Raw genomic sequence first — 12,134 nt, forward strand, 5'->3', positions numbered from 1 at the left:
TCACACTTTAGATGGGCCGTTCCCAATCCACGTCCATTCCCCTTTGGTGTTATAGGATAGTCCAATCCAGTAACTGTTTTCAGAAAGCTGGGGCTGGAGGAGCTTCTGTAAAGGAAATAATGCATCTTAAAATAAAGCTTCTGTCTGTCTGATGAGGAAAGAACAACCATAACTGGTCCCAGCTACTCCTGTGTCAGTTCTCGGATGTCCTTTCAGTCCCTCCAAGTTCGTTTTAAAGAGATCTCCCACTAGTAGTTTGTTAATATCACAACAAATGTCAGTATTTAAAATGAAAGCTTCTGGTGTATTCATGAAATGATTCATGACTGTGTTTCTCAGACAAAGTTTCACTGTATCGCCATGGCTGAACTTGAATTCACAGTTTCCTGGCTTCAGATTCCTAAATGCACATTACATGCCTGGATCCTTAAATAAGCCTGACACTTTATGAAATTATTCAACGGCATGTTTCAGAAGACTACAAAAGCATGTGGGAAGTGTACATCACAAATGACATCCTGTCTTCAAAATAAAATCATTAAGACAAAAATCCTGTGTGAAATGCTATGCAATGAACTCTATCATCCAGAGTGGAAGGCTTTGTGTAGTTCTGATTTGGAAGTGATAGAACTTGAGGAGAGGAGCAGGAGATATTTGGAAATGTTTAATGTGTCTTTCATCTGAGCAGAATGATGACTACAAAAATTACTGAATATATTTTAGAATGCAAAACAAGTTAACTATGTTTATTGTATCAAATAGAAAATTATATCATTACTTGACATAAACATTTATTTTATGCTGTAATTGTTCAAACATGACTTAAATTTGTGTATAAGTTGTGTATCATGTTCTAAATGAAAAAGGTTTCAAGCTGATCCATTTCTCTAGAAAAACACTGGCTACGCATTTGGAGACATTTCTTCAGTAACAAATATAAACAGACAATGTGGGCATATGGCCACTTGGCTTTTTTTTTAATTTTTGCATACTCATTTCTAAAGAAAGATACCTTTTCTAAAACATAGGAATATTATGAAGTAAATATTATGAACAGATTCAATGAAAATCACCATGGGTTAACTGATAAAACCATTCTCTTCCACAGTTCTCTTATAATTTCCCTTTTGCAGATAGGACCACAGGTTAATTACTTTCCCTATTGTCATCCAATTTCTCATCTAAGGCAGTCTCACTTCAGGGTTCCAAAGAGCAAACCCAGACTGGGTTTAGTTGGCAATCTATGACGACTGTCAGTTAATAGGATATGCTACACCAAAGGGTTAAACTTACTCAGGGAAAACACGCTTTTCTGCAGGACTCTCTTGCAGATTCCTGAGAAAGGGATGAGAGTGCTAAGACATAAGTGTCTTTTTAGTAGCAAGTCTCCTATAACAGAACTTGTATCCTGACACTAAGCCAGGAGCAGGAGGGAACATCCTGAGAGACTTTTACTGCACAGTTTTGCTCACATTATAGGCAAACCATATACAGCTTAATGCTCTCTTTCAAAGCGCCTGCCTGGGCTCAGTATCTCATATTCCAAGAGTTAGAGACAGCGTCTAAGAGAAGAAAGGTGTATGGAGGAGTCTATGGTACCAGTTCATCATCATCATCTATCTTCAAAAGGGATAAGCCGCAAGCCTGGCAGGTCCGTTTACACCCACGCCAGTCTTTATCGTCCGGGATGAAATAATAACACTTTATGCCACAGCAGAACCAGCGTTCTTCACCACGTTTGCCTGTAAGAGAGAAGGTGAATGGTTAAACCTTTTATTTTCTGGCATTCTGTTTTCTTAGCAATACGTTTATTAAACATCAATAATTATGTAAAACCTCACAGCTCACAGAAGTTGAGATTTGAGAATGTTGAGAGACCCCTGCATATCTATGCTCTTATGCAGCACCGTTTATAATAGAGATATGGAAACCAAAACAACTCATGTACATTGTGGATGAATCGTTGGAGAAAATGTAGCACATACACACAAAGGAATACAATTTATTTCTTTAAAAGAAAGTAAATCCAGCTGGTCATGATGACATATGCCTATAAGCCCAGTACTCCATAGGCTAAGGCTCACATCCAGTTTGAGGACAGTCTGGGCTCGGCACTGAATTCCAGGCTAGCTTCAGCTGTAAAGTGAGTTTTAAGTCAACATGCGTAATACAATGAAATCATTTCTCATACCCAGTCCCTCAAAAGAGCAATCTTGACTTGTGACCAATTGGGCATTAAGACTCTCTGATGCAACAGGACAGGAGCCTTCCATAGAGGGCCTCTGAAAGACTCTACCCACCAAGGTATCAAAGAAGATACTGAGACTCATAGCCAAACTTTGTGCAGAGTGCCAGAATCCTTATGAAAGAAGAGGGAGATAGAAAGACCCGGAGGGAACAGGAACTCCACAAGGAGAACAACAGAGCCAAAAAACCTGGGCTCAGGGGGGCCTACAGAGACTAATACTCCAGCCAAGGACCATGCATGGAGAGGACCCAGAACTCCTGTTCAAAGGAAGCCCATTGGCTGATCAGTTTTCAAGTGGGTTCCCTAGTAAGGTGTACAGGGGCTGTCTCTGCCACAAACTCAGTGGCCAACTTTTTTATCACACCCCTCTGGTGGGGAGGGAGGTGTGCAGCCTTGCCAGGCCACAAAGGAAGATGATGCAGCCAGTCCTGATAAGTTAGTGTCAGATAGAAGGGGAAGAAGACCTCCCCTATGAGGGGACTGGGGGGAGAAGGGCATAGGGGAGAAGAAGGAGGGTGGGTAGGACTGGGAGGTGACAAGGGAGGGGGCTGCAGTGGGGATACAAAGTGAATAAATTGTAATAAATAAATATATACACAAAATTAAATTAAAAAAAAAAACAGTCTCCCATGTGACTGGTGCCTGCCTGTCACAGTCAGGGCATATTGTTTGTTAGGAGCAGATTTTTCCCTAAAGAGACAGCAGGATCTCTGTAGTCTCCTCTTTCTCAGAAGTCCACAAGGATGGCTGGCAGAGAAGCATGGATAAATTTGAGGGGAAAAAGGGGGAAACAAAGCACACCAGATCATACTTTATGACCTCATTCAGATGAGAGTGCTAAGACGGTCCAGCTCTAGGAAGCAAATATCCCAGAGGCAGTTACACTGATGACAGAATTCTCGGTCTGCTGTAACACGCCTGTGTCCACGGTGCCTCACTAGCAACTGCACCCTTAGATCTGTGCTGTGATCCAAGTTAAATGCTCTTACCAAAGAGAAAGAGTAGACACGTGAAGAAGCTTTTTGATGGTGGTAGTCTGCTTTCCTGCCTTCAAGAGTACAGTCACATGCCCAAACTTACCAAGTTGAATACATTAAAATGTGTGTAATTTACATAGCAACCACATTTCAATAGAATTTATTTGTTTGGTCAGGTTCTGGAGATGGCCTCCCTCTGTTAATACATTTTACCTCCAATCTTTGTTTTCCTCTGAAGGATTATCACTGTGTCTCTCAAGCTTTGAATTTGCCAGGCTACCTAGTCTGTCTTCAAATTTACAATCCTCCTGCCTCAGTCTTTTTTTTTTTTTTTTTTTTTTAAAGCAAGCATTTTATTTTATTTTTTTTTTTCAATGCAGTTTATTCAGGAACATTGAACAATCCTCGGACCCCAGGGAAAGCCAGCCCACAGTTTAAATAGCCTCTGGGTAGCCAACCCAGGCGTGCCACGGGGGCAATGCAGATAGGTCCACATACATGGAAGCAAGCCAGATCCTCGGCCTTAGCCAAATGTGGAGTTGTTCGTGACAGAGAGCACTCACCATCGGGAAGGTGGAAGGCAGAAACCAGCTCCATCTTTAAGGCAGAGCATTCCGCAGCTCTCTACAGTTCCCCCTTTTTGTTTTAGACGCATCAGGCAAGAGTAGACTGCCTCAGTCTTTTAATCACAAGCATTGCAAGATCATACTAGCATTTACAGATAATAGTTATATTAGTCTAAAACCATACATAACATATTTATGATGAGTCTGGAATGCTTGACAATTATATTTGCAGTTTTATTTTTTTCCTGTCACATATTTTAAAATGTACCAGTATAAAATATATTATTAGTCTGTGAATAATGAAGATTGTAAGCCCCTACAATCACAGCACAGTGAGACTACATGCAAAAGCTCTTCATAAACTCTAAATCCTGAAATATATTTAATAATGAATGATTAGTGTGTCATTAAAATTAATCAGTCACAATGCAAGGTTTCTTACAATGCTTACAAAGGTTCCTTGTAATGCTCGATATTTTCAGCTTTCCAGCCTCATTCACTGCGTCACTAACAGAGTTACACTAATGTAGACACCATGATGAACTCACATGTGCACTCCAGGGAAGATCCCTTTGTCACAAACAGGCCAACTTTCTGATAGCAAGGCAGAAGAAACACACGCGCGTGCGCGCACACACACACACACACACAGAGAGAGAGAGAGAGAGAGAGAGAGAGAGAGAGAGAGAGAGAGAAACATACACACACACACACACAAATATTTTTATCGATGTAAATACTCTAAGTCCATTTTAGCCTAAATATTTAGTAAGCATACTCTTACTAAAAACGGCCATGTTCTGTCATCAACAAAGTTAAAGACTCAAATTTGCCCATAAACCAAAATGACCTGAATTCTCATGGATGCTGACTTCTTTTTTCATCACATGGGAGCAGTAGGGATGCCAGAAAGGCCACTGACTTCTAGAAACCTTAAGATTCTTCTATTCCAAGCAGGAATTTCTGGGGTTCTAGGCCCTAACATGAAATAAGGGACCCAAAGACATTAACCCAGAGATCACCAGCATCATAAGCTGTTAGTTGGACTTCAAAAATAAAGGATAATGATATTCTGTATATTCAATATCCCCTCCATACCTGTGGGCTGTGAACAATCTAAAACAATCTTGGTTTCCCTGTAGCATCTGCTCTCTTCTCTGTTGAGGGTGTCTAGTTGCAGCTGGTATTGGAGGGCATCGTACTTTGTAGACATATTTCTCAATTTTTCTTCAATTAAGTAGCTGTCATTTTGCGTGGTGCTGCACTTTTGAGTAAGATTGTTTAGATTTTTCTGCAGTTCAAGCTTTTCTTGACTATACTGAAAAGCTAAAATTAATAGCATATATAATTCAAAACACTGATAAGTAATGAATATTGAAATTTAAGATAAAAGAAAAATCCTCATGTTGACAAACAACACATAACATTAATTTAATTGCTATTTAACATTTAGAAAATAACACCTCAGTTAACTCTGTAGAAATGGAAACATCAAGTTCTCTTTATCAGCAACTTCAGTGGAAAGTAAATGCTACAGCTGAATTAAATTATGGTGGAAGTACCTCTCCTTCCAATTCCTTCATTTTATCACACTTATCATACAAACTACAAATAAATCCCTAACTAAAGAATTCACCAGCACTTCGTACCTTGAAAATATGAACTAAGAAACATGAAGAAATGGCACAACTTGTAATGGATGAAATGGAAAGCATAATATCCATAATTTAGCACAGGCTAGGAGTGATTTCCACTAAATATGTGAAGGAATTTAATAAATCTGACATTTTAACGTCCCTGACCAGATCTAGTTAATTACCGCAAGCATGTCCTCATTATACACTGAGAAAAAAATGAAAAAAAGAAGTCATCATTTTTTCTGCCCAGCTGTTTCTCACAAAACATTTACCTACAATTCACAATCATCTGAGCTCAGAGGGCAGACTACCATCAAGTTCCTAGAAGGAACATAGCTATGAGATATAAATAAATAAATAGATAAATAAATAAACAAACAAATAAATAGAAAGGCATCTCCCAGCAGCTGCAGAGCTAACACAATAGGTAGGTAAGCGAAGAGGACAGAGCTATCTGGCACACTGCTGATTATATAGGCAGGGCAGTGGGCAGAGTGTGTTAGCTGGATAATGAGAGTATAAAGTCATTGCTTAGAAAGGCAAAGAAGATGTATCCCAGTTACTCACTCTGTGTCAGCAACACTGCGACAGTTAGCAGCAGAAGGAAACCAAGGGCTCCAAGGGATATCACAATGGGCTTCCAGGGGACTGAACACTCTTAAATCAACGAAACAACAAGTGTAAACAATCACTGTGAAAAGAGCAAGTCCCAATAATAATTATACGTTTATGTAGCATGGAAACAAGGAGATACTGGTATCTAGAATTTTTTACAGAAGTCCATGATACAAAATGACTGAAAACATGCTTTCAAAATTGTAGGTTTCTACCTAACATGCTCCCACTGTAGAAATCCTACATGTGTGAAGTTTCACAATATTTCAAGTGTTTCATTGTTAGCCTTGAATCCTCTTGAGTCAGTCTAGAAGAAGCTGGATGACAGGCATGCACTCTCTCCTAATTCTACAGAATCAGACGAGCATCATTCAGAAATCACTGGAGGCACAGACACAGTCCACATACCAGACCCCAAATGGAGTGGGCAGCCCGCCGAGAGGGGTAACTGAGGATAAAGAGGAAAGAAAGAGGGAAGCTGTTCTCGAGAACTGATAGGAAACAGAAGCTGTTCTGAATCTAAACTTCATACAGGCCTGTTCTTAAAGGGGTCTAGAAGTCAACCGTCCCCCCCCCATAAGATATATTTTTCTATAGACAATACTAAACACATTGCTGAGATGTATGTTCAGAATGGCAAAATCAAGCCTCCAATTGTCATTACACCAAAGAAGCAAAGGCTCTCAGCTTGGAGTTCAACTGTGACAGCTTGTTCAGGGTGAGCAGAAAAAGAGAATAGAAAAGTGAGATTTCCTCCTTTTCATTACTAAAATTAATTATTCTTTGATATTTCAAAAAATGTGTGACGTTTTACTCATTCCCATTCCCACTATCCTATCTCACCCCAGCAACCCTGCAGGGAGAGACTTCCTCCTCAGCTGGAGGACTGAGGGTGCTTTGTTGGATTTGGGGTAATTAAGACAACTAGAGCACCTTCTGCTACAGTGAGAGTATTGTTTCTCATGCACATTTTTTCAGTACTCCTTAGAATATTTGGTGTTTATTCAGACTCTAGTTTGTCTATTACTTTTAAAGGTTCCAGAATTCTTCTTGACTACACTAAGTACAAAACCTCCTAACGGTTTCTAAAATGTGATGGAATGTGTCCACTTCTCGCTTCTCCATTCTCAAGAATTTTTTTTTTTCTTACAGACTGATGTCCTGTGCTGCCTGTCTGTCTTTATTTTGTTGCCAGCTAACAGCTAGAGGTAGGGTTTTCAACAGAGGTCAGTAGGATAATGTTTCCAAATGTCCAAACTTTGGAATGCATAAAAACAGCCGAATTTAGATGCATAAAACACTTACCTCTGTGTCCAGTTTCTCTGGGCCCTTGAATCTCATCAGGCCTCACTCGGCTCTGCAATTCTGAAGACCTATGAAATCTCACAGTTGCGTAAGTGATATCCTGGTCACTCATCTGGGGGGTATATGAAGTACGTTCTGTGTTAAAATGTGGCCTTGAGAAGAAGAAAGAATTTTCTCTAGAGGAAAAGTTAAAGTGACCGCCTTTAGGAAGGTACCTGGATCTGTTGTTGCAGTGGGTGGAAGAGGTGGGGTCCGATCAGCTCCCTTAATGTTCCAAATACCCTAGCACCGACTGACCCTGATTTCCTCCAGGTGAGAACCCTTTGCAGATTTCTGTTAAAGCCATTTAGACTTCGAATAGTCACAGCAATTATTAGGAAATATGGAAAGAATTAAAAATTTACTAATAAATCATTTTAATAGTGACATAGCCTATTTGTTCAAATTAGTTAACATACATAAAAAATTTTGTTAGCCGAAATTCGTACCACTTCAAATCATTGAAACACTTTTAAAACTATCAACTTAAACAACAAAAACCCAAAGGTTTGAGAGTAAATTAAAAATCTTTGCTTTAAGATTATTTACAGACTTTGATAAACACATGAATATAAAAATGTCCTTGCAGAATTTTCTATGATACATGACTATCAGCATTTCTCAGACACCACCTTCAAAAGAATATTTGAAGTTTAATCCTGCAGGTGATTAACATTTTGGGCTCCAAGCATTAGTAATATCTCTTGGGTGTACTTACAAAGCTGAAACACCTGAGATCCATCCTCTCCACCTGGCCACAGCCTATACATTCTTCTCCAGGAGTGGGCCCGGTAAATGGGGGCAACTAAGGAAGACTCCACAGAGTGCCGTAACTGAGACGCAGAAAGACAAATGCTGCGGTTATTTTTTGTATCAGTGGGTCCTGGCTCCAAGTCTTCAGAGATGCTGCATCATCTGGAGGAACTTCAGAAACCAGGAAAGTAGAATCATTGCAGGGGTGGGATGTGGGAGCAGCAGAGAGGACCATCGCAGGATGAAACCAGAAGATTTAATCCCATGTTTTATTTCACATATATGATCATTTCACCTATAGTATTCTAGTACGTGATGTTGTCAGAGGAGCCTTATGAAAATAAAATTTTCACCGTGCAGTCCTTAGCTAATACCCATAAGGGATCTAATCTGATAATAGATATCAAGATACTCTTAAATAGTAAATATTTGTAAATAACCTTTCCATTTACATTATTAACTGAGATTATAGCCAACAAATAATATAAAAAACCAAACTGCATATGGAATTATTCTTCTCTTGTTTTTCTTCAATTGTGAAGTTTATCCACATTTTCCTAACATTTAAAAAATTTTGATTACAAGACTTTTTTATGTTTTAATTTTTACGTTATGTTATTATTTTTGTTGTGTATGTGCCTATGCCACAATGTACTTGTGTCCAGAGGACACCTTTTCCAAGTGAGTTCTCTCACTTGGAATGGGTTCGGGAATGTAACTCACATGATCAATCAGGTTTGTGTAGCAAGTATTTGCACACTGAGCCGTAGTGCCTGGCTCTTATGATTTCTCCAAAATGAAATATATATAAACTTTTGACCCATTTAAAGAGTAATGAACTCCTTAGATCCTTTCCCTTAGTTTCTTATCACACATCAGAAGTCACAGCACACTCAGTACCAAACTCCAGTTTTTACATGCTGCCTACCACCACCATCAAGGCTTTCCCTCCTCTCATGTCACACCATCTTGAATTCTCTAGCATACATAACATCATGTGATAGAAAAACAATAAATGCAGCTGTTACCGTGTCTCTACCTCTGGTGGAGGGAATTAGTCCTCCAACTGGGATACAAGTTGCCCTTTCCTGGCCTGTATCCCCTCAGAGGCTCCAAGAGGAAAGGCAGAGCTGAATCTCCTCTGAGTGATATTAAAGCTCATGATTTTCTCCTCCACCTCTTGACCAAAGCAAAAAGAGGACATTGTATGATGAGAGCTGTTGCTGACCAAAAGCAAAGAACCAAAATAATACACCAGATGCTGCAAAAAAAAGTCCATAATCAATATCTGAACACTGAGAAGATAACACCCCCTCAGAGAAAGCAAACCTAGTGTCCTAAGCAAAATTGCTAGCAAAAGGACGGGACTGAAGATTCTCTGCTCCTAGTTTTGTAACAGGCAGTTGGAAAGTTTTTCTTACATTACTATTTGGAAAAACATTAAAATTATTTGTTTTTGAACTATGTTAATTGCAGCTAAGTGTGTTTTAGTTATGCCTTCAAAGCACTCATGGGTCTACTGTGAAACTCTTGCTGTATAATCTTCTGGTTTTTTATTTATTGAAACTTTTTACTGTGAATGTTTACATCATTCCATATGAAGTGGTTTTATTGCTGATGTTTTTATGATGCAGGGATAACAAATCTAAGACAATGAGCATGCTCAGAAAATACTCTTCCACTGAGCTACACACTATGGCTTCAGTTTTTGTTTACTTGATTTTTTTTTTTTTTGTTTATTTGTTTCTTGAGACAGTTGTTATATCTTACTTACTATACAGCACAGGCTGGCCTCAAACTCGCAGTGTTATTGGCTCAGTCTCTTCAGTGCTGGGATTACAGCTGTGCATGGCCACACTAGTTTATACCATGTTTCTGATTAATATTGTCTAATAAATGATAAGGAATTCTGCATGTTATGAATACTAATCTACAAAACATTTAAAGCCTTAGTTACTAACCCCTTCTATACTGCATACACTGAATGATTGGGTAATCCAATGCCTTTAAACATTTAAATTGTTTATACTATTTTGAAGTTGTTAATTTCAAAACTATATGGGCTTTATTTTAGAACATACTTGGAAAGACATTTTATTCATGAAGTCACATGATCAAAGAAGAGACACATTTAAGGAACTCCGACATATATTATCACACAAACTCTAGGTCATTTACCAACTACACATTGTGTGTGAAAATATTCTCAACTGTTCTTTTAGAAGTCAGATATGTTGACTTTTTCTTCCATGGGTTTTGCCCATGAGTTTTAATGAGAATTCCTGGAAAGACGCTGTGTCAGCAAAGACTGATTTACTGATTAAAAGTACAGTGAAGGTAATTGGAACATGGGGTCAGTTAAAATGGCTCCAGGATAAACTATCTTTTCTCGCCTTTTAAGGGGTAAGCTGCCTTTTGCATCAACAGATCTTCATTCAAAGTTCTTGCTGTGCACATTGCCAGTGAAGTTTCACATTCTAACCATGCCGAAGACTTCAGACACTCCATTGTGATTAGGGGTGTAGTTCAAGAGACAGCCTTGCTTGACATGTACAAAGGCTCAGGCTTGATACCCAACAGCATGATGATTTTAATGATTTTGATTGAGGAAAGAGGGAAGGAAGACTCTTTGATTTCTATAGTCTGTTGCCAGGGGCTAAACCTTGCCAGAATAGATTTAAATCACTCACCAAACTGTACTTCATTTGATTGTAGGTTTTCCAATTTGCTGGCTTGTTTTTGATGAAAAAAATTGCTCTTCAAATCTAGTCATGTAGGTTAATGGAGCACTGGGGTTGGCGGATGGGGATGGGCTGGAGAACAGAACATGAACTGATGATGCAAAGACAATCCCAACACCCACTCGACAAGGCTAGAGGTGACCCCACTGCTTCTTTCTTCCTTTGCTAAGTTCCTTTATCCATCCTTCTCTTAGCCTTCATGAGCTTCCACATTCATTATTTCCTAGTTCACAACCCATTCGTGTACTCACCAATAGGCTATGTTGCCTGTGCTTTACATGACCAGTTCCTGTCTCCTTACATTGTTCCTTTTGTAGATTTAAAACAAAAAAACCCTTGTAAATGTATTATTATCATGTCTAATAGGTATGAGAGAGAGTTTGAATCTATTCATGTTATAGATTGCAAGTGGGGCAAAGAGGAACTTGAGGAATTCATACTTTTGTTCTATTTTGAGTTCCAGGGATCGAATTCAGAGAGATCATCATAGCCAGTGCTTTTAACCACTGAGACATCTCACAGGTCCCGTTTATGATCCTTAAACACTGATATCTCTGAGTCAAAACTCAACTCTGCCATTGTCATGCACCTGAGGTCCCTGAAACGCCTCACAGACGTTAACTCACTGCAAAGTGTAATCAATGGATGCAGTGTGGATGCCTCCAGAATACTACTCCAAGCAGTGGTCACTTTTGTCTCTATCCACTAATCCTGGGGCAGACATCTATCTCCAGTCTTCACACACACACGGAAATTTCAAGACAAATAAACATAGCCTATATTTTATGTTACTGAATACAGAGAATGTGGATACAATGTGGACTCAGAAGGCCTTGCGTTTTAGCATGCCCCAAAGTATGAGTCTGGGAAGTGAGGGTATATGAGTGGAAACACCAACCCAGGCTCGTGTGACTATAGGTAAATCCCATCATTCTCGTGCTTTGACCTCAGTAAAATAAGAGGTGTTTCTCTTCAGGCTTCTGTGAAAGTTTAATAAGATACACAAATAGCTTTTTGTTGTGTTGTGTTGTGTTGTGTTGTGTTTGAGGCAGGGTCTCACTATGTAGCTCTGGCTGGTCGGGAGCTCACTGTGTAAACATGGTTAGCCTCAGACTCAGAGACTGCCTGTCTCTGATCCCCAAGGGCTGAGATTAAAGGTATGAACCACCACATCCAGCCTCATAGAAATCACCTGCCTCTGCCTCAAAAGCACTGGGATTACAGGTGTGAGCCACCACATCCATCTTCACAAA

General features: G+C 39.4%; 1 protein-coding gene across 1 annotated transcript; it reads right to left on the reverse strand.

The window, feature by feature from the left end:
- On the reverse strand, positions 1–7,460 carry LOC110541754 (killer cell lectin-like receptor 2). The gene is made up of 5 exons (XM_060383417.1): positions 7,349–7,460; positions 5,996–6,085; positions 4,890–5,117; positions 1,600–1,742; positions 1–105 (listed from the first exon to the last, which is right to left on the reverse strand). The coding sequence occupies exons 1-5, from the start codon at positions 7,458–7,460 to the stop codon at positions 1–3; spliced, it is 678 nt and encodes a 225-aa protein (XP_060239400.1).
- Between the last annotated feature and the right edge of the window lie 4,674 nt (positions 7,461–12,134).

The sequence above is a fragment of the Meriones unguiculatus genome, chromosome 5 (assembly GCF_030254825.1).
Source record: "Meriones unguiculatus strain TT.TT164.6M chromosome 5, Bangor_MerUng_6.1, whole genome shotgun sequence".
Classification (NCBI taxonomy): Eukaryota; Metazoa; Chordata; class Mammalia; order Rodentia; family Muridae; genus Meriones; species Meriones unguiculatus.